At 34.8% G+C, this 26,245-nt stretch overlaps 3 protein-coding genes and 1 long non-coding RNA gene across 5 annotated transcripts; 3 read left to right on the top strand and 1 right to left on the bottom strand.

Moving 5' to 3' along the window:
* The first annotated feature begins 3,592 nt into the window (after positions 1-3,592).
* Positions 3,593-10,464, top strand: LOC102596942 (uncharacterized). The gene is made up of 7 exons (XM_006340311.2): positions 3,593-3,858; positions 3,941-3,972; positions 5,854-5,951; positions 6,037-6,119; positions 8,560-8,637; positions 8,715-8,807; positions 9,845-10,464. Exons 1-7 carry the CDS (start codon positions 3,763-3,765, stop codon positions 10,136-10,138), a joined length of 774 nt encoding a protein of 257 aa, XP_006340373.1. The 5' UTR covers positions 3,593-3,762; the 3' UTR covers positions 10,139-10,464.
* A 1,943-nt stretch (positions 10,465-12,407) lies between these two features.
* Positions 12,408-18,120, top strand: LOC102596371 (cysteine and histidine-rich domain-containing protein RAR1). 2 transcript variants are annotated; one of them, XM_006340309.2, is made up of 6 exons: positions 12,408-12,629; positions 15,173-15,175; positions 15,269-15,351; positions 16,839-17,005; positions 17,289-17,527; positions 17,668-18,120. In XM_006340309.2, exons 1-6 carry the CDS (start codon positions 12,540-12,542, stop codon positions 17,761-17,763), a joined length of 678 nt encoding a protein of 225 aa, XP_006340371.1. In that variant the 5' UTR covers positions 12,408-12,539; the 3' UTR covers positions 17,764-18,120. The 2 variants fall into 2 exon arrangements, with proteins under 2 accessions (XP_006340371.1, XP_015158654.1); XM_015303168.1 differs by lacking the exon at positions 15,173-15,175 and having other exon boundaries at positions 12,421-12,632.
* On the bottom strand, positions 12,640-26,024 carry LOC107057980 (uncharacterized). Its single transcript, XR_001471691.1, has 3 exons — positions 26,011-26,024; positions 20,662-20,663; positions 12,640-12,845 (listed from the first exon to the last, which is right to left on the bottom strand). It is a non-coding gene; the product is annotated as an uncharacterized lncRNA (long non-coding RNA).
* LOC102596048 (65-kDa microtubule-associated protein 3-like) lies at positions 19,053-25,831 on the top strand. Its single transcript, XM_006340308.2, has 13 exons — positions 19,053-19,202; positions 22,058-22,199; positions 22,363-22,569; positions 22,870-23,112; positions 23,197-23,406; positions 23,489-23,644; positions 23,732-23,891; positions 23,986-24,140; positions 24,223-24,310; positions 24,419-24,492; positions 24,591-24,665; positions 24,754-25,048; positions 25,252-25,831. Exons 2-13 carry the CDS (start codon positions 22,128-22,130, stop codon positions 25,719-25,721), a joined length of 2,205 nt encoding a protein of 734 aa, XP_006340370.1. The 5' UTR covers positions 19,053-19,202; positions 22,058-22,127; the 3' UTR covers positions 25,722-25,831.
* Positions 26,025-26,245: the final 221 nt, after the last annotated feature.

The raw sequence follows: 26,245 nt of genomic DNA, 5'->3' as shown, positions 1-26,245 counted from the left end.
CCATTTTGCATAGCATGCAAGGACCTAACTCTATAAATACATATGGTGCAATAAATAGATGCACGTACAATAATATGTTGTAATGGACCAACATAAAGACAATTAATTAAAATTCATTAGTACTCCATATATACATACAATAATAAGAATATAATAATAATATAATAATAATATAATAATAATAATAATAATATTATAATGATAATAATAATCCACCTTCCAAGTTGACAACATTCCAAACTACTTACATTATATTTCTGGATTCACTTCACCACCTTAGTGGAAACATACACCATCTGCTTCTAACGTGCTCATGTCATGCTATTGAAAAAAGAAGATAAAAGTGACCTAATGTTAATCTTAACGTGGTGATAAAATTAGTTCATGGAAATATGATGCGCTTAATTCGTTGATCAAGTTTCTGTACATTTGTTAATTCAAGTCATTTTAGAGATCGACAAATCAAGTCTCTCATAATCACAAGAGCGGGATGGTTGTTGTATACGAGACAATTCTAATTCAGTCATATTGCATAGACGAATCATGATTTTGAAGTTTATGATTTCCAATGAAAAAAGAATTAGTATATCTAGTTATCTAAAGTGCCAAAGGGGAGGAAGAATTTGTATATCTAGTATCTAATGAATCTAAATTGAGTCCCTATGTGAATACTTTGGTGATTTATTAATAATAAAGTTTTCAAAAGCTTGAATTGAAAATTATTAGTTTAGAACATGCTATGTTGGTTGACAATAATGATATCAATATAATCATTTCTGACACTACTAAAAAATTACTATTTTTCAATTATAGAAAATGTTTGGTGACTATTTTCATAAGATATTTTGATTGAATTGGTGAGAAAAAAAATAGTAATGTTTTATAGGAACAATTAGAAAGCTCTCTACTATTTCAGTGATAATTTGTTATCCACTATGTTTTTTTCTATTGTTATAATTCGATAGAAAATTAGTAAAAAAAATTATATTTTATAGCACAAATTCTCAATGAATCGTGCGGAAAAACTTCTATTTTTACTAGTTATTAGTGTGTGCGATTTCTAAAAATTCAAAATTCTACTAGTCAAAATCAACATACACGATCATCATCGTTAGTCATTACCACCATCAATTACCATATAAAATTTCAAAATATTTTATTGATATAATATTAGATTAATTTAGTTTTTTTTTTTAATTTTATATTTATTATTTTTTAAAGGGAAAAGGGTCAAATATGCCCCTAAACTATGCGAAAATGTCTAGATATACCCCCCGTTTGAAGTTTGGCTCATCTGTGCCCTCGCCGTCCAACTTTTCGCCCATATATGCTCTTGTAGACGTTAGTTGCTTTGTTGGAAATTACCAATTCATTTTCCCTTTCTTTAAATAACAAATGGAATTGCCACATCCCCTTTTAATTACCACGTGGCATTTATTTATATTTAAAAAATGAATACACCTCTTTTAAATAGGATATCCGACCCGTAAATCATATCCAACCCAAGGTGGCCGGAGTTTCAATTCCTCCGACCAGATCTAAAATGAGATAACATTTGACATTTGAAATACAACTATTTTTGGGTCGTTTGCTAGCTATCTTGCCAGACTAGTGAGGTGTGTGGGTTGGTGTTTTGTCGACTACCTTAGGGGTGGTGTTCTGGAGCTCGTGGTGGTCGGAGCTATTTGGTGGTTGTTTGTCCGAGGTTGTGTGAATCATTGAGCTCATTGGAGCTCTATTGTTTGCTCATAGTTAGAGCTCGAAGGTCATCTTTAATGGTGTTTTTCTTTTAGGAGAAAGTGATGGGTTTGGTTAGAGATGGCGTTTCTCTGACCAAATGGATTTGGGTCAGATATGATTTATCGGCTTATGTGAAATATCCACCATAGAAATTTGGGTCGGATAGGATTTACGAGTCGGATATTCTATTTAAAAGAGGTGTATTCATTTTTTAATATAAATAAATGACATGTGGTAATTAAAAGGGGATGTGTCAATTTCATTTGTTATTTAAAGAAAGAAAAATGAGTTGGTTATTTCCAGCAAAGCAACTAACGTCTACAAGGGCATATATGGGTGAAAAGTTGAACGACGAGGGCACAAATGAGCCAAACTTCAAACGGAGGGTATATCTAGACATTTTCCCATAGTTTAGGGGTATATTTGACCTTTTTCCCTTTTTTAAATAAGGATAAATTTATATATTCAGATGTTGAGTAAATGAGTAATCTTAATACTAAGATGTGTATTTAAATTCAGACGTCTTAATCTTAATATAAAAAAATGAGGTCTTAATAGCTCTTATGGACCTGATGAACTCTTTGTGGGAAACAAACTAAAATCTGCTGGGATATTATGGGCCTTGATATTAATAAAAGTTTTATAGTGATGTTACCTTAAGGTAGCATCCCCTCAACATTTCTATGATATTAGGCCCATTAGTTTGTTGCAGTGTAAAAAGTAAAATCTTTGCTAAATTGCCTAACTCTAGGTTGACTAAGCTATTCTTTAAGAAAAAAATACCTAAGTATATAACTTATTTTTTTCATATTTTAAATTTTTTCTACCATTTGAAAAATTATAAAAATTCCTACTCTCTCCTATTCTTTGATACATCACTCTACTCAATGTATTGATCGGATAGATCACTTTACGCGATATATCAGTTGAATACATCATTTTACGTGATATATCCCACGTTGAGTGATATATCCGAAATTGAGATGCAGTGTATCGAGACGTTGAACGATGTATCTAGAACAGGGATGCGATCTATCGAGACGTTTTGGGATGTATTCGGATTCCACCAAATTTAAGGGATTTTTGCAATTTGAAAAAAAGTAGAAATAAGATATAATTAGCTCTTAACACTATAAGATTTGTGTAAAAATTTCATTTTTTAACTTGGTTAGTGGAAATCAGAGTGGTTTTATTAAAATGAGATGCATTATCAAAATATTTTGTTGACTCAAGAAATTACTTTAAGACATGCAAACTCAATGATAACACAATTGTTATTTTGAAGCTTGATATGGCTAAAAGCCTAAAATTTATAGCAGACTTTATGATTTTATTTATGTAATTTTTAAGACTAAAATGAGATTTTGTGAAATTCAACTGAATATGACTTTTAGATATGTTTTATTAATTGGTATTCTCTTCGATACATGACAATTCTTTTTCAAATCAGAGAGGAGTTCAAGACGGAAAGACCCTATTTCTCGTTTACTTTTTATTTTATATAATGAATTACGAAGAAATGAAATATCTTTCAAGAATATCAATATTATTACGTGAATCGTAAATGCATGGATGTGATATACCAAGAAATCAACTATTCCCGATAGAATAGACAACAAATGTGATATACATACATCTATGTACACTTATAATTTTTAATTAGATATTTACACAATTGCTTTGTTCGATTTTTCAATTATTTTTTACTTAAAATTAAAATCAATAAATTATTAATTTTAAAAATTAAAACCATATTAAACCAACAAAATAGTATTATTTCTCGATTTTCGAAACACAACATTAGAATGAGTAAATATATGGTAGAATAATTTATTTATTTTTTGTTAAAGAAAAATCCACGTGAAATCAGAAAATCGGGTCATCGGCTCCGCCCACAGTTAACGGCATGTGCCGCCGCGAAAACGTCGCGGACACGTTCGCCATTTAGCAAACTTTTTTCACGACTATATAGAACTCCGCAGCCGTGAATAGCTTTTGTACCGAAACCAAATTGCTAGATCAATGGCGAGAAATGCTAATCCAAATCATGTGATGTTACCGGAGATTGGACCTGACGGCATCGCTAGAGAATCACCGGTGATTGCTTACACTGAAAAGGTATTTTCTCTGATTTTGTGTTTTATTTCGGAAAATTGTGATTATACGCATTGTTTGATTCTCGTGTTCGTGGTTGTTACAGATAATTGAAGAAGAACAGCTTCAATTGAGAAAGTAAGTTGACTTCTAAATTCAGTATTGCTTGTTTCTATTGCATTTTACTGAAATTTACTTAATTATCTTCCCTCGAGAGTTAGTAACTGCTTCTTTGGATTTTCTTAAGTACACATTGTTTGATTCTTTTGATACTAAGTCGATCAATCATTCAGCTAATGCTTAATCTCAACTGGATTGGGTTCATTTCTATGAATTCCACTCTATTGATTAGATACTGGTAAATAGATCAATTAGCAGCAAAGTGTGTGACCTAGATATCCTGCATAGAAATAGTTGAAGTATTGGATGTTGAGAATAGGGAAGGCATGAAGGGCATGGATCATGTGGCCAGCCTAGTGCAGTAGTGGTAGTTCTATTTGCCTGGTTTTTTCTTTTCTTGATTTGTAAAGCTCTCACTTAGTAATAAATGCAATTATTTACTTACCAAAAAAAATTTGGTTTTGGTTTTCTGTAATTTTATAAAGAACAAGAAACGAAAAATCTCGTCAATCAATCAACCAACTACCCTTAAACTAGTTTGGATCCATGATATGAACTATTTAGATACGTTGCTGTATTTGGACTTATCTCATTTGAACGTAGGATCTTTGGATACTAGTACAATCGTAAAAGGTTTACCTAGAATGCAAGGTTAACATCAATTTCAAAAAAAATAAAAATGCAAGGTTAACAAAGCAAAGTATGCCCTCACTTTGGAGTACACGGCAAGAGATGATTAGGGAACAAAAAAGTTGAATTTGATTAAAGGAGTATGGGTAAGAAACTGGGAGAAAATAACGTGCAAATTGGGTCAGACACCATGTATCCCAACTTAAGAAATTTGAGAGAAAATAAGGTGATTTAGCATATACCAGGATATAGTAATGAATTCTGATGACCATAATAATTCACAGGGTTTGATTGGGCAGTTATACACAGTTAGGGAATAGAAATCTTGGGAGCAATTTACAAATAAATCATCTATTTTATGTAGTTTCAAATAATGAATACACTGGTTGATATTTAAACAGAAACTATTCAATAAATCACTATATTGGATAGAATAGTATGGTTTAAAACACTAGGTGATTCTTCCATTTGTCCTAGCCTTAGTGGACAGAGTTACTTTGTACCTGTTGCTGGTGGGAGGTGGCAGGTATTCCGTGGAATTAGTTGAGGTGCGCGAAAGCTGGCTTGGACACCACGGTCATAAAAAAAATAAATAGATAAATAGTGCGTGCGGTTTATCTATGAGGAAAATATATGACATGGAAACCTATTATCAAGGAAAAGGTAGACTGTTTCTTTGAAATAACTTTCATTTTGGAATATTTAAAATGTCATTATTAAATTAACAAATTGGAGATCTTGCATTGATTTTTAACAGATTAGAGATCTTTCGAACAAATTGAAGTTGTGATAAAAGAATAGTCATGAAAAATGAGTATATTTGGTCACTTTCATTCTCAAATAGGCTTTTTCTTCACATACCTTTTACAAATTGAAGTTGGGATAAAAGAATAGTCATTCATTTTGCCAAATGAAAACATTGTAGTGGAGAGATTTTTTCTAGGAAAATTTGTTTTCATGCATAGAGTACTTTTCAACCTGCAGATCTTTGTTTAGTAAATTCTGGATGTTATGCCAATGTTGAGTCCATGTACTAGCTTGTGTGCACCTTGCCTATATGTTCTAGTTTCTTTTTTTCTGGTGAACACATTGTCAGAGGTAATTATTTGGAATTGAATGCTTGAATGGAGGCTTAAGTTTCTACAGAAGTAATGGAGGTGTAAGCATGCATTTATGTTGTCTCCTGCATCAGACTGCTTTTCCCCATCAGATGGCCTTCCCAAGTTTCATATGCATGATAATTTTCTCTGTTCTGTTATATCCTTCCAGATATATTGCTGAAAATTATTCCAAGATCCGTGATGTCGAAAAGGAATTCGCAAACCTGTCAATGGAGATGAAGCTTACTGCTGGCCCCAAAAAAGCAGGTTTGTGACTTGTCAATGCTACTTCGTTGAGCACTTGTATCTCTTGACACAATAGTTAATTTAAGTGCTTCCTCTGCTCCTTCAGCACTTGAACTCATGAGACAGAAAATAGAAATGTCAACAGAGAGAATCCGTGTTGCTAAGCTGAAGGAAGAACAAGCACAAAAGGTTTGTCTAACCGTTTGCACCCCCTCTCTCTCTTTATGTTTTACCTCAACAGATCAAAGGCTTCAATTCCATTTTTTCTACCATTAAAGAGAGTTAATTATTTCTTTGTCAAATCATATGCCTTGCAGTAACATTGTTTTTCTTTTTACATATATCTCTCCCTTGGATTTGTGATATCCATATGTGCCACTAAAGAAAATGTTAGTACTGATATCTCATGGATCTTGTCTGAGATAGATGAGCTTATTTGGTTAAGTAGGTTTACATAATATTTACGATGTGTGTGGTTGAACAGACCGAGAAGAAAGAAGATATGATGTCATCCAACAATAAAGAAAAACAAAAGGCAAACGAGAGTAATCTTCTTCATGTTACACATAAAGAAAAAAAAGGTGAAAAAGATGCGAACTTCGAACAGTGAGAGGTCAATAAAATAATTTAAATGGGTATCTTATAATTTCTTAAAAATTCAGTTTAAAACAAAAATTGCATTTCAACAAAAGTTTAATGAAAAAATCATTTAAATTGGTTGGGTGACTTTCTAAGTGAAATACCAATAGTTGAGTGACTTTCTAAAAGTGAACCATTTAAAGTGGAGTGACCATTTGAGATATTAACTCTTTAGAATCATCTAGTGTAATGAACCCAATTAGGAGCAAAATAGTTTAAGAAAAAATTGCAGAATTGCCCAACAGAATCCCCTAAGCATGATCATTCAAGAGATACCTCTGCGGCTCAGGCAACGAGCCATTTAAGAGGAACCTCGCGAAGTTCAGAAATTGACAATGTGCTAAACTGAGAAAGAGACATAAGGTCTAATATGCTGTAGAAAAGTTGGGGACAACAGTAGGATTAGTTTTTGGGCACATAATTAGTGTAGGAAGACAAGTTAAAGGAAGTCTTTCCTATTTTTTGTAGGCTCACCTGTCCTAAGAGTTTAGATTGGTCTTTTTATTTACCCCCACCGTTCCTATTAAGTGTCTTAGTTTGACTGGACACGAAATTTAAGAAATAAATAGAAAATTTTGAATCTTGTACTCTTCTATTAAAGATGTGTGAAGTCTTTTGAATTTTGTGGTCTTTAACTTGTCACTTAGAATGTTAGAATTAGAAAACTTACTAAATATAGAAAGAGCAAAAAAAAGGAAATGGCATTTAAATTGGAATAGAGGGTGAATTTATTTATCATTTGTTTCTTTTTGGGATTTTAAGACAATTTTCTTTAAATGTCGATACTGCTTATAAAAGTTCTGCGTACACCACTGCTTAGATGTTGCTGGGGGGATTAGAAGTCCTTGTGGATATCCTAAGGATAGGAGAAAGATGAGGAGGAGCAGTATAAGAGAAAGATGAAGGGCGTGAAGGAATAAATGAGAGGAATTAGGAAGCTGATGATTCACAAAGTTTAGGATGAGCTGGAAATGTAGAGGCAGGGGATGAATGATAACAGAAACACATGTTCATGGAATATTATATCCTAAGGATAGGAGAAAGGTGAGGAGGAGCAGTATAAGAGAAAGATGAAGGGCGTGAAGGAATAAATGAGAGGAATTAGGAAGCTGATGATTCACAAAGTTTAGGATGAGCTGGAAATGTAGAGGCAGGGGATGAATGATAACAGAAACACATGTTCATGGAATATTATATCTTTGGAGTACGTAACAGAGTGACTAGAGTCACTAGACAACCCTAGCATTATCTTCATCACTCTTCTATCCTCAGATACCGTCTGTCACCTTAAATGAGCATCTAACCTCTACAGTTACCTGCTGTCTAAATTTTTTGTGTCAGTCACTGTCAGCTACTATTTCTCCAAAAAAAAAGTGGCTTAGCACTAAATCACATTTTAGCTGGTTTTGCTATTTGTCAATTCTTGTGCGCTGAAAGTCATTGTCTGGTGTTGAGGTTGGAGGGACCTCTATTAACAGGTGTAAAGAGTATCTTTTGTCTTCTCTTTGACTTTCATAATGAAGATTTAGAAGTCTAGGTTTTCTAATTCAAGTTGGAATGAGAGTTTTTTTCTTTGACAAAAATCTGTCGTTCCTTCTTGAATTAGAAAACCTAGACTTCTAGTATTGGCAGTGTGAAGAAGAAGTTTATAGTATAGAAGTATGAACTGATTCATTCCCAAGCAAATTATATCAAAGGTAATGGATGATTTTTTTCTGAGGTTCATCCTGTCACCTTCTTTTAGGATGCAGTAATTTCCCACCACACCATGTCGTTTTATAATCAGTCTAATGAGAGCATTACTTCTCTTGTAATGTGTTTTGCTCCCATAATATGTTTTCAACAGTCTAAGAAACAGACGGAAGAAGTAAAAAAAGGCTCTAACGTGAGACAGGGAACAGCAAAATCACAGTTCTCAGCTTAAGAAATTGTAATGAAATGTCCATTGCTTATGTGGTTTACTTATCAAAAAACTGATAATGACTTCTAGGCTTGGGAAGCAGCATCACAGGCTGTTAAGGACGAGGAGGCGATTAAGCAAAAGCTTTGTGAGGATTTGAATAGTCTGGTATTTTTTCTTCTGCACTATTACATTTGCAATAGTAGGTTGTGTGAATATTTCTGAAATCAAATTCTCTTTTGTAGGTTCTGGAAAGTAGTAACAGTCAGCTTGCTAAATTGGAGGAACTGAAAAGACGGCTGGAAGCTTTGAATCCAAGTAGAGCATCCACTGCCTCTGTAAGAATTCTTTCATATCTGTGTATTGTATGTGTATTTCAGAATTCTATTAGGTTTTCAGTATGTTTGTGGACGCTTTTTATCCTTTTCTTTTTCCAGATGGATCTCTTTTTATGCTGTTATATAGTATTTCTTTCTTGACATTCCTTATCTGTGCATGAAAGAGTGGGGTACACAAACTGATGTTAACCTTCTGTCGTCTTAAGTTATTGGTGCTCTCAGTAATTATGTTTTTGACCAATTCTAGTGTCCAGCATAACAAGCAGTCATGTGCAGTAACTAACTGGTTGATTCATTATAAGATTGCTTATAGAACAATCTTGCAAAAGGAGAATATGGTGAGAAACATTTGGGAAATGGAACACATTATTTGGTAATCTCACCTTTGACTTTCACAATTTGAAATAGCTTTCGTGGATATGGGGCTGAATATTTGGCTTGATTCTGCTGGCAGCTCAGAACTAGCACTTCACTTTTTAATTTGTGAAGTATTTTGGAATTCTAATTGAATGTCGAATGCGTCTTTCCTTCTTTCTCCTCCTTTTCCTTTGTTGTCACCATTCACTTATTAATTTTAACCTCAGTACTGCAGTGCCATGGCAGCCATAAAATTATATCTTTTGGTTGCTGAAATCTGCACTATGCCTTGCCTGTATAGATATTAGAAACCTCCATGTTTTCCCACCTTTTCAGCCACATATTCTTATTACCATATTTATTTGCTTGTAGATTGCTATCCCACTTGTAAGGTATTTTAGAACCTGAGCAACGATTTCCATATGAGTATGAGCAGAATATATGCCAGACAGTAATATTACTACATGTACCTAAACTAGAAACTACAATGGTTGACTGAAAAATTTACCTATCAAAGATATGAATTGTAGAGTTTCTTGTATTGCTCTTTTTCTACTTCTGAATCTTATTTGGACGATATGGATAAAATAGCACACTGCAGTGATATAATGCTTGTTTCATTCCGTGCTTAATATGACTTCCTAACCAATGCCCATGGCTTTTTTCATGTGTGGTCTCAGGACCAAAGTCCTGTGGGATCTGTACAAAACAGTATGGCTCAAGATGTTTCCTCAGTAAAGGATACACAAGAATCGTTGAGCGGATCATCTGGAAATACATTGAAAGAAGGAAATGCTAGAAGTGGTGCAGCAGAAAATGGACACAACCAATCGCATTCTGTTGATGAAACAAGAGCTAAGAAGAAAATAAATTTACAAGGAAGAGGAAAAGGAATCGGTATAATTCCCGAAGGCCGAGGTTCACAAGGACCTGGTTGGACCGGAGCTGGGTTCGATGTGGATGGCAGAAGTTGATAGCAGAATTTCTCACTGTTTAAGTTCATTGGAATAAGAGACTTGCTGTTTCTCAATGAGGTAGATCATCCAGTCCAAAATTATCAAATTCTTTCACTCTCTTATTCCTTGCGTGTGAAATATCATTTCTGAAAATTCTAATGACTTGTAAATACTTTGAAATATATAGTTTCTGAATCTTTCTTGTTTAAATTGATTTTAGTTTGAGTTAATCTAGTTCAGCACCTCGTTTTGCACCTAATAAATGTGATGTAGATAGTCTACTTTGAGTCCAATGGGTGTGATGTAGTCACTCTACTCTAATGTAAACATTATTGACAACTTTCCATCTCGAACACATGACTTGAAGGTCATATGAAGGCAACTTTACTGTTGTTCTAAAAACCCCTTCAAATAAAATGATTGATACAGAGAAATTAATTTGAAGTTATTTGGGAATATATAGTTATGTTAAATTTAGATTTGCATGAACTTTTGGCGATAGATACATTCATACGATAAAGGAATATGGTGTTTGTACTTATCGTGTCTTTTGGTTGTACATGTTTTCAAATGTGAAAGACTAGTAAATTTCTTGAAAAACTCACAGGCCATGAAAAGACTTTGATGAAAAATTACAAAGGTAATAACAACCAATGAAAAATTATAATTGAATCTTTCGACTTGATGGGTCATTCAATATCTCTCCTGCATCTGAGGCTAATTTTATATCTTATTCCGGTTTGCATGCAGAAAGACCAGCTTTTGACAATAAATCCAATGAATACTTGCACTGAGTTTCAAAATTCTTTGCGACCTCATCACTTTAATCTCCAGAAGAGCCTTTGTCATATTTAAACGCTTGCACGAAGGAGACGCTACGATGTCACCCTCTACCATCATTGCTCTTCCCACACCGCGTTATGACTTATGCATCAATGTGAAGTCATGGGATACAAAACTTCATGTGACACGGGCTCGTTTAGTGCGAGAGATTAAAAATAATAGTGTTGGGATAAAAAAGAATTATGTTGTTTGGTTGCCATGTTTGGATAGCTTATCCCACCATTTATATCATAGTGATGGAATAAGTTATCCATATACATGGTGGGATAAGTTATCTCAGGATAGCTAACCCCAGAATAACTTATCCGGGGATAACTTGTTTCCAACCAAACGACCCCTAAGATTATAGTGAACATGTGGAAACTGATAAGGGACTTAAGTACTGAACGATCCATCGAATTTCAAACTAGAGCAATTTCTTATTGACTCAAGCTTGGATTACAAAAACTAAGACTTTGAGTTCATTTCATTTGGTTAAAAAAAAAGAATTGGTTCTTCAAAGATGTTGCCTATGATTATTTATTTATTGGTTCTTCACAAAAACATGGACCATATTGAGATGAACATTGGATGAAATTATAGATGTCACTATGGGAAAAAAAGAGATCCACTCTTTGTCACACCAAAAATGAGAAAATAATTTACTCCATGCGCCAAAAAAATTCTCCTAATTAATTTGTGTGTTATTTTAATGTGAGATAAATGAATAAATTACTAAATAATCTGAAATGTGCTACTTCCCGGTTAATGGTTTTGGAGCTTGTAATTTTAATTTTTTTTTTTTTATATATATATTATGAATTTAAACATGTCATCTACATTAACTATTGTCAAAATATACATAATCGCTTTGTCAGGTAGTGCTTTATCTTTTAATGTGAAACTTTTCAATGCAAATTCAAATTTAATCGAACTCCAATGTGAATACCAGACACTGAATAAGAAATTAAAAAAAAAATTACTAAAATAGAAAACAAAAATTGTTCTTTAAACAAATTAAAAAATATAAAATAAATAAATTGAAACAGAATAAAGTATAATCCAAAGAGATTTTAATCTATTAGCTCTAAAGAAGTATTTATTGTTATTTTTAATTTTTTTATTACTGAAGCTCTCACTTTTGCTCTACGTGACTTGAATTCATAATTTTAAAATTGAAAGTGAGAAGCTTAACATCCGAGTTCATAATTTTAAAATTGAAAGTGAGAAGCTTAACATCCGAGTTCATAATTTTAAAATTGAAAGTGAGAAGCTTAACATCCGAGTTCATAATTTTAAAATTGAAAGTGAGAAGCTTAACATCCGAGTTCATAATTTTAAAATTGAAAGTGAGAAGCTTAACATCCGAGTTCATAATTTTAAAATTGAAAGTGAGAAGCTTAACATCCGAGCAACTCTCCCGACAGGCTTTAAAATTTTGCCTTCACAAAAGGAAAAACAATAAGATGGGCCAAGAGAATATTGGGAAAACCCAGATTCCAAGAAATAAATTTGGGGAAAAAGAAAAGAATTTGTAAAGACTTTGCAATCAGTTTTTTCTAGTGTCAGAGTTACAGTAGTTTCTAGAGAATCAGCAATGGAGAGACTTCGATGTCAGAGGATCGGTTGCAACGCTACCTTCACTGAGGATGATAATCCTGAAGGCTCATGCACTTATCACGATTCCGTTTGTCTCGCTCCCCTTTTAATCTTTTTGATTCAATTGCTTTTTTGTTTGTTGGTTGATTCGTTGTATTCACTTTAGTTTAATCTCTTGAAACTTCATGGTTGAAATCCCTTTTGGGATGTGGGGTTTGTTTGCTTTTACCATTCTTGTTGTTCTGATAGCTCATGGAGCATTTGAGCTGAAGTAGGTTCATGTATTTTGCATTAACTTCAGTGACTTGAAAGTTCATTGTGATAAATCCCTTTTTGGGATGTGGGCTTTGTTTGATTTTACCATTCTTGCTGTTCTGATAGCTTAAATGACATGGGTATAGAGTTTGAGCTGGAGTAGGTTCATGTATTTTACATTCACTTCAGTGATAATATGTTGAAACTTCTTTGTGAATAATCCCTTTTTGGGATGTGGGGATTGTTTGCTTTTACCATTCTTGTTGTTCTGATAGCTTAAATGACATGGGTATATAATTGGAGCTGGAATTGATTCATGTATTCAGTAGTCACTTCAGTGTTAATCTCTTGAAACTTCATTGTGAAAATCCCTTTTTGGGATGTGGAGTTTGTTCGCTTTTACCATTCTTGTTGTTCTGATAGCTTAAATGATATGGGTGTACCGGTGTAGAGTTTGAGATGGAGTAGGTTCATGTATTTTGCATTAACTTCAGTGATAATCTGTTGAAACTTCATTGTGAAAAATCTCTTTTAGGGATGTGGGGTTTGTTTGTTTTTACCATTCTTGCTGTTCTGATAGCTTAAATGACGTGAGTATAGAATTTGAGCTGGAGTAGGTTCATGTATTGTGCATTCACTTCAGTGAAAATCTCTTGAAACTTCATTGTGAAAATCCCTTTTTGGGATATGGGATTTGCTTGCTTTTACCGTTCTTGCTGTTCTGATAGCTTAAATTACATGGGTATAGAATTTGAGCTGGAATAGGTTCATATATTCAATCCAGTGTTAATCTCTTCAAACTTCATCATGAATATCTCTTTAGGAATGTGGGTTTTTCTTATCCTCACTTCTTGCTGTTTTTTCAGTTTAAACGACATAGGTTAGAACTTGAGCTGGAATAGCTTCATGTATTCAGTATTCACTTCAGTGTTAATCTCTTCAAACTTCATTATGAAAATCCCTTTTGGGATGTGGGGTTTTTCTTTTCCAGCTTCATGTTTTTCTGTTAGCTTAGAAATGGCATAGCAATTGAATTTGAGCTGGGAATACGTTCCATGAATTTAGTGGTCACTTCAGTGTTAATATCTTCAAACTTAATCGTGAAAATCCCTTTTGGAATGTGGGGTTTTTCTTTTCCAGCTTCATGTTGTTCTGTTAGCTTAAGAATGGCATAGCTATAGAATTTGAGCTGGAATACGTTCATGTATTCAGTATACACTCAAGTGTTAATCTCTCTGAAGTTCATAGTGAAAAACCCTTTTGGGATGTGGGGTTTTCTTTTTTTCCCATTTTCTACTGTTCTGTTAGCTTAAACGGCACACACACATAATTTAATCTGGAATCTCGTTTGGCCCAGTCGTTCTACCCCTACGCATACTATGAGTACCACCCTCAACCTCCTCAACCTTTATATGCCTATAATACAAATCGTGACGCCTGCTGCCCTAGTGCTCCAAATCCCCAGCACAATGCCTTTGTTCTCCACTCCATAGAGTTTATGGAAGTATGCCTGTCATCTCCGTCTAATGCGTGTCTCCTCCATCCGTACTTTGTCATCCCCATCCTTAATGCACTTCACTTGGTCCAGGTCACAGGCCCTACTCTCTCTCGAGTCTCGCTTGGGCTAGCCTATATAACTTTTGTCCCCGCCCTTGTCCTCTGATTCCACATGCAAGCGTTCAAAAACTATCATTTTTGCCGCTGTAACCACTAACTTAGCCTCCTTCCTTACCACCTTATACCTTTCCCTATTCATCCATTTTTCCTTCTCACCCTTACTTTCCACCAACTTTGCGTATGCAACCTTCTTTGCATTTACCTTTCCTACGACTTCTCCATTCCACCACCAGTCCCCTTGATGCCCACCAGTATCTATACGATGAGACAATTTTTTATCAACAATATTTCTATATTTTAGAACTTATCAAATCACCGATGACCACCCACCAAAGCAAAAAAACTAATTAAGAAATAAGATGCATGTACATGTACAATCCTGTTGCACAGATATAGCTATAGAATGTAATATCTGACTAATATCCAAGCAATCTTGTCACCTAAGAAAACCCTGTTTCCTTTATCAAGAATCAGCAGATTGTCCTTTTGCTTACAGATCAGAAAAGACTGTCAACACAGTGTCTGGTGAATTTACTGCAGATACATGTAAAAAGATGGTTGTCACTTGGAATATAAAGACTAAGGCAGGAATCTACTGAGACTATATAATTGTCATCTTAAGTATTAGATTAATGTTGCATTCCCATTCAGTTGAACACTAGTTATGCCTTACCTTCTAAACATTTGTTGACATGTTTGTTTTTCTTTTGCACGGACCGTTCTGGACGTGAATGCACTTGCTGGATCTTTTGGCATCAGGGTGTAAGTAAAATAAATTGTCTGATTTCTTATCGTGCATTCCAGATACCATAGCTTCTAAAACACCCAGCTAATCATCAAAGTTCATGTTTGCAGCCTTTATTTCATGATGGAACGAAGCAGTGGAGTTGTTGCAAGAAAAAAAGTCATGATTTCAGTTTATTTCTTGAAATTCCTGGGTGGGTAACTTACGCCTTTTCCTTATTTTACTTGAAACTTTTGTGCCAGATAGTAGTACTATTTCTGTTTGCTAGAATCTGTTGAAACTGGTAAACTCCCGTTGAAGTATTAGTGAAGATTTGAATATGGTTATAGGTGACAATCAAATCATTGGACTAGAAATTGTTTACAGATCATCCTTTCTGAGGTGGTATATTATCATCTATCGCATGTATCATATATTACATGTTATATCCAACTGAGGTGATACTAGGTGAGTTGTTCCTACTTTAAACCTCGATGGGCAGAGTTACTTGATGTCTGCACGAGTGAGAGGTAACAAATTGAAGTCTTGAGGCGTGTTAGAAAAAGCATCTCTTCTTTGAAAGTGGACACAATATTTGGAGAATCCAATAAAAGAAGGTGGTCAGAGAAGTACTTTTCTGAGTTGAATTTGTAAGATGACTAGATTGAAATGACTATCATACATAATAATATGTTAGTTTATTATTGTAACTCATTGCTTTATAATGATAGCCTAGCTGGAAGCATTTCAGACACTTCTAGTTGAAGATTAGTTGTCAATTTTGTATTGACTTTTCAGTTTCTTTGAGTGCGTTTGGTATGAAGGAAAATGTTTTCTTGAAAAATAAGTGGGTTTCTAACTTATTTTCTAGTGTTTGGGAAGTAAATAAAAAATATTTTCCCAAGAGCATTTATATGTAATCTAGCAAACCCCTACGGGGGTGGGATGAGGTGAGGAGTAGGGGTTCAGGGGGTGGCGTGGATTGGGATGGTCAAGAGGTGGGGGTTGGGGGTGTTGGTGGTTGGAATTTTGAAAGGAGACAACAAACTTGGAATGTCCCTTATGAACTTGTTTTCCCTCGCTTTCATCAGGGAAGTTATTTTCTTCATTTTAAGGAACTTGTTTTCCTAGAGAAAATGTTCTCCAAAATATTTTGACCAACCAAATATTGGAAAATTAGAAAACCCTTTGTTGCTTTTCGAGATTCAGGGGATGTTATGGTGGAATATGCAGGGAGCTTTTGCCCTGCATTATCACTTTCAATAGTTTAAGGAGGTATTTTGCAGGGTCATTTATTAATTTTTACTGCCTCAGAAAAACTCGTTTTCGTCTCTGTCACAGATTAGTGGTTCCTTTTATCCCCTTATTCTTCCAAACAATGAGAGAAGAACATACTTTTTCTTTTGGATAGGTAATGAGCGAACAATGTTCTTGCTAGGGAAGATATTGACTACTTGATCAATCCTTGTCTCCTTATCTCTAGTTTAGAAATATTTATGAAACACTTCTATAGTTTGCTTGTGATGCAACCCTCCCCGGACCCTGAATGGATGCAGTGGACTGCCCTCTTTTTTTCTCTTCATAATTTGCTTGATTTGTTTGACCGAGATGAAATGGAACCTTACCTGAGATTACTAATTTCGAGCTAAAACATGTAATTTCTTCTGTGTCTATTTGTAACATTGAAGTTCATTCTTGCAGGTGTAAGACAGGAAAGCACACAACAGAAAAACCAGTGATCGCAACACCATCTGCTACCAAAAATAAAGCAATTCCTGTGCCGGTGAGTGTGCCAGCTCCTATGACCTATGCATCACCGAAAGATGCCTGTCCTAGATGCCACCAGGGATTCTTTTGTTCTGATCATGGTAAGTCTTCCATTTTCTAACTTCATCTAACATTATACTTTGGAAGACTAGGACAATTCTAGACTTCTAGTTGAGTGTAGCAAAGCTGAAAGGTAGCAGGGGAGGCTGTTCATTCTATAGATGCTGAACTCAAGCTTCTCAGTTGTGGCTTCCTAGTAGGTTAATAACGAGGAAAAAGTGTGTTTTCATTTTCACTCTTGCCTTTTTCTACTCCCATTTTAGGGACTCTTTTGCTTTTAGTGCCGACTCTGATCAGTTCTTGTGCTATCATGTTTCATTTAAGGTTCACAACCCAGAGAAGCAATTCCAAAAGCATCAAATACAGTAACATCTGTACCTTCTGGGAGCAAAACAGTTGTACAGCAAGACCATCCAGCTCCAGTGAAGAAGAAAATTGATATAAATGAGCCCCAAATTTGTAAAAACAAGAGCTGCGGTAAGACCTTTACAGAAAAGGAAAATCACGACACTGCTTGTAGTTACCATCCTGGCCCTGCTATCTTCCATGACCGGATGAAAGGAGTAAGTTGATAAATTGATACTGATCTTGTTAAATCTCTTTGGTGCCAAGTTATGCTTCTGTGATATTTTCTGTGTTTATAAAAATTCAAAGAGCACTATCGGAGAATCTCATGTTTTCTGGTTGTCCAATGAATTTGCAGTGGAAATGCTGTGATGTTCATGTCAACGAATTTGACGAGTTCATGACCATACCGCCATGCACCAAAGGATGGCACAACGCTGACCCAGTGTCCTAATAGATAGGCTCACGGATGAGCCACATATGGCTTGTTTGTTGCATCATTCATCAATCAACCGTCGTTGCTACTGTGGACATTGATATAATTTTACTTTCGGTCCATCTGCAACCAGTTCTCTGTGGTAAGGTAGACAGCTGAGACTGGACAATCTATAACGTCTGAATTTTTTGATAGACAATTCGGAGAAATAGCTCAGTTAATACATTGTTGAGATTGTTATGACCCGCTTTAGGCCTTCATCATTTGTTACTTGGTATCATTTTACTTCTGACTATGTTACTCGACTCTTAGAAAATGTCAATGGGTGTGTCGGATGCTCTAAAAGTTTGTTAGTCGGGATTTTATTGCACACTATTCTCTCTTGGTGAGATTGCTTTGGGTAAGTTATTGTTGTTGTTCCCATAAATTTTATTTAATTTGGCTAATTCTCGAATGCAAAAGAGCAAATTAAAATAAGGTATCATGAAAAGGATTAGGTACAATGTGAAAATTGAAAGTTCTTTCAGAAAAAATGATAGAAGTTTTGCTTGCACTTGAGCAATATGCCACACATTGAATTTCAGACATTTATTCTAATTAGAAATAACTTTTAACTTTAAAATTTCTTTTACATTATTATTTAAGATGATAAATTTTAAAAGTCGTTTATTTTTTTGAGTTGTGTCAAATTCAAATAGGAATTTACATAAATTTCACTAGTTTAGGTGTTATTAGATATACTTTAGTTTACAATTATGTCTAGTTACATTCAAATACACATATCTTGGGATACACAGTGTCAAAATTAAGTGTAATTTGTTAATGATATGTTGTATCCAAGTGGATTCACATGTATTTGAGATACATAACAAATCTCGCTCGCCTCTCTTCTATCTCGCTCACCACTCTCATATGTATCTGGAATAACAAATCTCGCTTGCTTTCCTCCTCATCTTGCTCGCCTCTCTCCCTATTTAGTGTATCTGGTAGCAAAAATACATGTATGTAGGTATATTCTCCTCAATATATGGTAGAAAACTCTTAATTAATGATAAGCTATGTAATATTTTGGAAGTATAGTTAATAATAGTATATATGGTAGTGGAGGAAGTCGAATTATATAGTTTCCCTAATTCAAATACTGTCACATAAATTGAGACGAGGGTCGAGGGGTAACTACTTAATTGGGCTAGGTTTGGCCCAACTCCATAGCCAAGGCTCAAGAAAAAACATTTTGGTTTTTGTGGATTTCTCAGTCATAAAGCCCAGTTCCACAATATCCGTTCTTAGTTTCTTTCCATTATTATTTATTTCACTTTTAATAATTGACGCCAAATCAGGAAAACCCCAAATTTTCAAATTTCAAAATTACTTGTTGAAGAGCCAAGCTCATCATCTCTCTCTGCTGCCGGAAACTCCTCCGGCGATTTCTCTTTTTCCGGCGAGAATATACTGTTGTGAGTTTTCCTCTTTCTCGCTTTTTTATTAATTTTTTCAAATCATTTTCCGTGCTGAAGTTACAAATTATGAATTTCGGAGCTTTGTCTCCACAATTTTGTACGGTTTTTTCCGATGTGTTTGGGGCCTATTAGTATGCATTTCACGTTAGAAAAAAAAAGCTGTAGAGCTATCGCCGTCGTCTACAAGTTTTCATTGCTCAAGTGCGAATTATGAATTCTGAAGCTGTGTCTCCACAGTTTTCACTTAGTTTTGTACCTTTTTTCAATTGTTTCGATGTGTTTATGGCCTTTTAATATGCATTTCACTTTAGAAAAAAAAGTTGTAGAGCTATTGCCATTGTCTATGTGTTATCATTGCTCAAGTACGAATTATGAATTCTCAAGCTGCGTCTCCACAGTTTTTACACAATTTTGTAAGCATTTTTTCAATTGTTTGGATGTACAGTAGGCCTATTAATATGCATTTCACTTTAGAAAAAAAAGTTGTAGAGCTATCGCCTTTGTCTACGTGTTTTCATTGCTCAAGTGTGAATTATGAATTCTCAAGCTGTGTCTCCACAGTTTTTACACAGTTTTGTACCTTTTTTTCTATTGTTCAATGTGTTTATGGCCTATTAATATGCATCACTTCAGAAAAAAAAAGTTGTAGAACTATCGCTTTGTCCACATGTTTTCATTGCTCAAGTACGAATTATGAATTCCCAAGATGTGCCTCCACAATATTTACACAATTTTGTTAGCATTTTTTCAATTGTTTCGATGTGCTACTGGCCTATTAATATGCATTCCACTTTCGAAAAAGAAGCTGCAAAGCTATATCTGAGTTTTCATTGTTGAAGTACAAATTTATGAATTATCAAGCTGTGTCTCCACAATTTTTTTACTAGTTAATATGCAAGTTTTCATTTGGTTTTGATGTGTTAATAGCTTACTAATATGCATTTCACTTTAGAAATAAGCTGTAAAGCTATTGCATTTTCATTGGTCAAGTACAAATTACAAATTCTCAACCTGTGTCTCCACTATTTTTTGACTAGTTAATATGCAATTTTTCATTTGTTTCGATGTGTTAATGGCCTACTAATATGCATTTCATTAGGAAAATGAAAGAAGAGAGATTAGGTCCATGAAAGCTGTAATGCTATCATTGTCTACAAGTTTTCATTACTCATTTTCAATGCTTAAGGTTTTCTGACAAGTTAATACACAATTTTTCATTTGTTTCAATGTGTTAATGGCCTACTAATATGCATTTTATTAGAGCCTCGTATTAGTTTGGGAATGAATTGGTGATTTGCTTATATGGACTTGGGCAATCTTGCCCTCTTGAGCTAGCTTTTGGGGTTGAGTTAGGCTCATATGTCATATCTTTACACATTTCAATTGGAAAAAGGAAAAAAAATCAGAGACTAAGGCCATAATAGCTGTAACACTAGCATTGTCTACAAGTTTTGACTACTCATTTTCAGTGCTGAAGGTTTTTTGACAACTTAATACTTAATTTTTCATTTGTTTCAATGTGTTAATGGCCTACTTATATGCATTTCAATTGAAAATAGGAAAAAAATAATCAGAGATTAAGGCTATAATAGCTGTAACCCTATCATTTTCTACGAGTTTTCTGTATGAATTATGAATTATGAATTCTGAAGTAGTGTCTCCTTAATTTTTTGATAAGTTCATACGCATTTTTTCATTTGTTTTGATGTGTTAATGGCCTACTAACATGCATTTCATTAAGAAAAGGAAAAAAACATAAAGGCTATAAAAGCTGTAATGCTATCATTGTTTACGATTTTTCAGAACTCATTTTCAGTGCTGACTGCTGAAGTATGAACTTTGAATTTCAGAGCGGTGTCTCCACAATTTTTCCATTTGTTTCAATGTGTTAATGGCCCATGAATATGAATTTCACTTAATAAAAGGAGAGATTAAGGTCAGAAAAGCTGTAACACACTACCTACGAGTTTTCAGTACGTTTTTTTGAGAAATATAATGTTGTATTCCTAAGCATTAAGGATATGCCGGAGACCTCCAAAAATTGGTTTCCAACAAGAGAAAAAAACAAAAAGGTTAATAGATTACAAAGTGCCTATAAAATCCAAAATTTGTGCAGCTTCTTCTATCCCTTCCTCTTTACACCAAAAATAAAGAGCTTAGTAAGAACTTGATAAGAACTTAGTAAGTTTCAAGTCATTTGGAGAATCCTTTTGATTATCCAATGACAAGTTTCGAGTTTCGGCAATCTGAAAATTAAGCATTTGATCAGTTTGTTCAAGTGAGCACTGAGCACTTAATTATTTTAATAAGTTAGAGGAATAGATACTCATTTGATATCTCTAGAACTTAAGAATTCTCTTGATCATTTAATTATAGAGTTGAATATAGCTTAACATTTGAAGAATCATTGTGATTATCCCAATGGCCAGTTTCAATTTTTGGTGATCTGAAATCTAAGCATTTGAATTAGCTTGTTCGAGTGAGCACTTAGTTAATGTTAATAAGTTTGAGAAGTAGATGTTTGATATTTCAAGAACTTAAAAGAATTCTATAGATTATAGACTTGACTATAGCTAAAAATTTGAACTATTATTAGTGTGTGTGAGAATGGAGGGTGGAGTCTTTTTTTTAAAAATAATTAGGAGAGTTATATCTTTTGAAATTGTATCTTAGGTGAAAAATATTGGGACTAGGCACGCTCTTTTGAAGATAAGACATTAGAAGGACATTACAAAATTGTTACTTCCTTGATCATTCATCATAACAATTGCTTCTTTACATTCCAGGCTGCAGTACTGTTTATGACTAATGTTACAGTTGATGACGAGTGAAATTGCTCACTTTGATTTCAGATTATACATTGTTTCTTCGGAGATAATCTTGTAAGAATTGCTCTTATTTGGTGATTGAAATATCTTTGATATGTCAACTCCTCAAAATGATCCACTCCTGCAAACGGAAACAACATGTGGGTTGTTGCTACATGAACTGCAGGTAATTTTCATGAATATAATGCCACTAACATGTTCATAATTTATTTAGTGGGACCTGCCTTTCTCTTCATGTATCTTTCTTTACTTGTCATATGTTATCTTCTTGATAGTTTCATGATGGATAGCATGTCCATTGTCTAATTCTTACTTTTTTGTTTTTAAAGATTATATGGGATGAAGTTGGGGAGTGTGATACTGAAAGGGACAGAATGCTATTTGAGATTGAAAGAGAATGTCTAGAAGTGTATAGACGTAAAGTGGACCAAGCAAACAAAAGCAGAGCTCAACTAAGGCAGGCAATTGCTGATTCTGAAGCAGAGCTTGCAGCTATCTGTTCTGCAATGGGGGAGCGACCAGTGCATATCAAACAGGTTAGGAATGATGTAGTCAATTACCTTCACAGTTTTCAATGTGTGCTTGTTGTATGAAATAGTTATATCACAGTGGCCTTATCTGTAAATAGAAAAATAAACTGTATTGCACTAGTGCAGGTTGGCTTTATTCTTGCAACAGTAAACTATTAAGATGACCAAGCCAGGCTCCTCTTATATTCTAGAATATACAGAAAACGTTGAATTTGAATACTCTATATATACATATTTAAAGTAAGGTTTGCATTTACCTTCCACTAGTTCAGGTAAGGATTTATTTAATGAATATCTTGTATTCAGTCTGACAAGAGCCAAGGAGGTTTGAAGGCGGAACTTAGGGCCGTTCTTCCAGAGCTTGAGGAGATGCGGAAGAGGAAGTCCGATAGAAAGAATCAATTCATTGAAGTTATGAAGCAGATAACGAAGATTAAGAATGAAATCTATAGGTTTACTTCTGCAAGCTTGGTAGTGGATGAAAGTGATTTATCATTACGAAAGCTTGAAGAATTGCATACGGAACTGCACACACTTCAAAAAGAAAAGGTTAACAATTTTTCTATCGCATCAAGCCAATTGTTCTCCGACCCCGTCCTTTGACTTAAGACTATTTATTCTCTTTTTTGGCAGAGTGAACGTTTGAAACAGGTTCTGAATCACTTAGGTACCTTAAATTCACTATGCTCGGTTCTTGGCATGGATTTCAAACATACTGTCAATGAGGTTGATCCAAGTCTTGGGGAATCAGAAGAAACTAAGAACATTTGTGATGGTACCATCCAAAATTTAGCAGCTACAATACAAAGACTACAAGAAGTTAAGTTACAAAGGATGCAGCGGGTATGCGGTTGAGTAAATTCTTCTCGAGTTACCTAGCGTTTTTTTAACTCTTTAGACATTGATGACCTTCTGGATTTTGCAGCTGCAAGATCTTACTACGTCCATGTTGGAACTATGGAATTTGATGGATACACCTATTGAAGAGCAACAGATGTTTCAGAATGTCACATGTAAAATAGCTGCCAAAGAACATGAGATAACAGAGCCTAACATGTTGTCTATGGAATTCATTACTTATGTGAGTATAGTATCTTTGTGATCATTCTGCTTGACTTTGAAATATTCTACTTTGGGCCTGAATATGATGGATTTTTTTACTATCAAGGTTGAGGAAGAAGTGGATCGTTTGGAGGAATTGAAAGCAAGCAAAATGAAGGAGCTTGTTCTCAAGAAGAAGTCAGAACTAGAGGAGATCTACAGAAAAACACATATGGTTGGGGATTCAGACGGTGCAATGAATATAGCTATTGAAGATATTGAATCTGGTATCTAAGTAGTAATCACGTAGAATTCAATTGATTATTACGTCCTTGTTATGAGATTACTTATATGCTCTTCTTTGTTCATATCTCTGAAAAGGAGCTGTCAATGATGCTGATGCTGTCCTTGAACAAATTGAACTCCGAATAGCTCAAGTTAAAGAGGAAGCTTTTAGCAGGAAAGACATTCTAGACAGAGTCGAGAAATGGATCGCTGCATGTGAGGAGGAGTGTTGGCTTGAGGAGTATAACAGGGTTGGTTTTTCTTTCAACTAGCATTTACATGTTCCATGAAGTAGGCCCAAATGCTTATTCATTACCTTGATTTATTGTCTAGGACGAAAATCGCTACAATGCTGGACGAGGCACCCACCTAACTCTAAAGCGTGCTGAGAAAGCTCGTGCTTTGGTTAATAAACTTCCAGGTTTCTAATAATTTCCTCTCCATTTGTTAATGCATATTTGTTCCATATAAAGGTTAGAGAATGATATTTAGTGGTGAATGAATGAAATAAATTAATGTTGTTCAACAGCAATGATGGAGGCATTGGCCTCAAAAACAAAAGCTTGGGAAAACGAGAGAGGAACTCAATTCTCTTATGATGGTGTAAGCATTTCGTAGCTTACTTTTTAAGATATGATAATGTTGAGGTCTAAGGTTCCATACATGTAGATCTCCCTAAAGTGGTTGTTTCTTTTTGTTAGATTCCTCTCCTCTCTATGCTTGAAGAGTATACCATCTTGCGTGAAGAAAAGGAGCTAGAGCGTAAGAAGCAAAGGGTATGAACTCTCAACTGGCTTTTGGTTGACTTTATATCTTTTCTATTACGGGAAGCCATTAACTTGCACGTGATTCATCTTAACTCAGGACCAGAAGAAACTTCAGGGACAGTTAATGGCAGAACAAGAGTCTCTTTATGGCTCAAAACCCAGCCCTATGAAGAACCAAAGTGCCAAAAAAGGTCCTAAATTGTCATGCGGTGGTGCTCCGAGCAATAGAAGGCTTTCGCTAGGAGGAACAATGCAGCAAACTTGTAAAACTGAACTCCCTCATTCCACTAAAGCTACTCCAAACACACGTCAAGCAAAGAAGTCCGAGCGCTTTCATCAACTTGACCAATTTAATCATCCTACTGATGATGGATTTGGAGCTTTATCAACAGGTAATCTTCTCCTCACCTCTCTTGAAATACTTTTTAGAACTCATTCCTCTGGAAATTCAGCCCGAGGAAAAAGTCTTGACATACATCTTTTGTCCACATGCATATGCTGTTTGTAAATTCTAACTAGCTTTCTTTTATCATATTAAAGAATTCAAGTGTACTACCCCTTATTCAATTTAATCTTGTTATGCTTCTTTGCTTAGGGAGGAGAGGAGGTTTGGGTATAGATGAACTTCCTTCGAAAAAGCAGCCCATCAGTGCACTAAATGGTTCAGAAGTCGAGACAGCAGTAATGCGGAAGCCTTTCTCACCCATTTCTTCCAAAGGTTCTTCCAAGTCCAATGCAACAAATATATTGGGAGATATGAACAGAAAACATAATGAAACGATGATAAAGACCCCGCTAAGTAACCATACTACACCAGTCTCCACTCCTGTAAAGTCGATTTCTACTTATGAAGAAGAGAACAGAACTCCTGCTAAAGCAATGCCAATTCCCGTGCCTTCTACTCCATCAACTGTGTCTGTTCCAATGCAGACGACAACACCAGGTCCTGCTGTTGTTACACCTTACAATTCGAAGCTCGTTGAAAACACCCATGTGGTGGAGGAGATTGAGTATTCCTTTGAGGAGAGTCGGCTTGAGTTTTACCTTCAGAGAACACATATCTAGTAAGTTGTCATACAAGTTAGATACCATTACCAACTCAACTATAGACGAAATTGATTGTTAATTAAATACGTTCCGTCTTTTGTATAGCAGTCTATACATTTTTGTTGCTATGGTTGAGAAATGTGTAGATACGAAAAAGTAACTGAATTTGCTAATACTTGTCCCCTGATTAGTACAAGATGATGGAACACCAATATTGTTAGGATTATATTGCCTGGACTCTCCAAAAATGTTGATGTACCCATGTCGGATCCTTCAAAAATATGAACTTTTGAAGGATCCGTCAAACATCTATTGACAATTTTGAAGAGTCCAAGTCTGACATGGTAGTTGGACTTGCTCTTGTTTTTGCATTTCATTTTCACACTCCTCGATATAGAGTTGGCATACGTAATTGTTGTCAATTAGGAACGAATATTTGGCCAACTCAACAACGAGGGTATGTACATCTCAAAGAGCTCAACTTTGCACCTCAAAAAAGTTGGAAATTAAGGGACTACATCGAGTATTGAATAAAACGATTA

The sequence above is a fragment of the Solanum tuberosum genome, unplaced genomic scaffold (assembly GCF_000226075.1).
Source record: "Solanum tuberosum cultivar DM 1-3 516 R44 unplaced genomic scaffold, SolTub_3.0 scf00017, whole genome shotgun sequence".
NCBI classification, from domain to species: domain Eukaryota; kingdom Viridiplantae; phylum Streptophyta; class Magnoliopsida; order Solanales; family Solanaceae; genus Solanum; species Solanum tuberosum.
Note: the sequence above shows the minus strand (reverse complement) of the source record. Positions and strands in the feature narration are given on the sequence as shown.

Bases quoted from the DNA above. Each gene is read 5' to 3' on its own strand.
- LOC102596048 (XM_006340308.2), top strand. From the start codon at position 22,128: ATGTCAACTCCTCAAAATGATCCACTCCTGCAAACGGAAACAACATGT. The intron at 23,113-23,196 runs GTTAACAATTTT...CTTTTTTGGCAG, and splicing joins ACACACTTCAAAAAGAAAAG to AGTGAACGTTTGAAACAGGT. The intron at 24,493-24,590 runs GTAAGCATTTCG...TCTTTTTGTTAG, and splicing joins CTCAATTCTCTTATGATGGT to ATTCCTCTCCTCTCTATGCT.
- LOC102596371 (XM_006340309.2), top strand. From the start codon at position 12,540: ATGGAGAGACTTCGATGTCAGAGGATCGGTTGCAACGCTACCTTCACT. The intron at 15,352-16,838 runs GTGGGTAACTTA...TCATTCTTGCAG, and splicing joins TTATTTCTTGAAATTCCTGG to GTGTAAGACAGGAAAGCACA. The intron at 17,528-17,667 runs GTAAGTTGATAA...ATGAATTTGCAG, and splicing joins TCCATGACCGGATGAAAGGA to TGGAAATGCTGTGATGTTCA.
- LOC102596942 (XM_006340311.2), top strand. From the start codon at position 3,763: ATGGCGAGAAATGCTAATCCAAATCATGTGATGTTACCGGAGATTGGA. The intron at 3,859-3,940 runs GTATTTTCTCTG...TGGTTGTTACAG, and splicing joins TGATTGCTTACACTGAAAAG to ATAATTGAAGAAGAACAGCT. The intron at 3,973-5,853 runs GTAAGTTGACTT...ATATCCTTCCAG, and splicing joins GAACAGCTTCAATTGAGAAA to ATATATTGCTGAAAATTATT.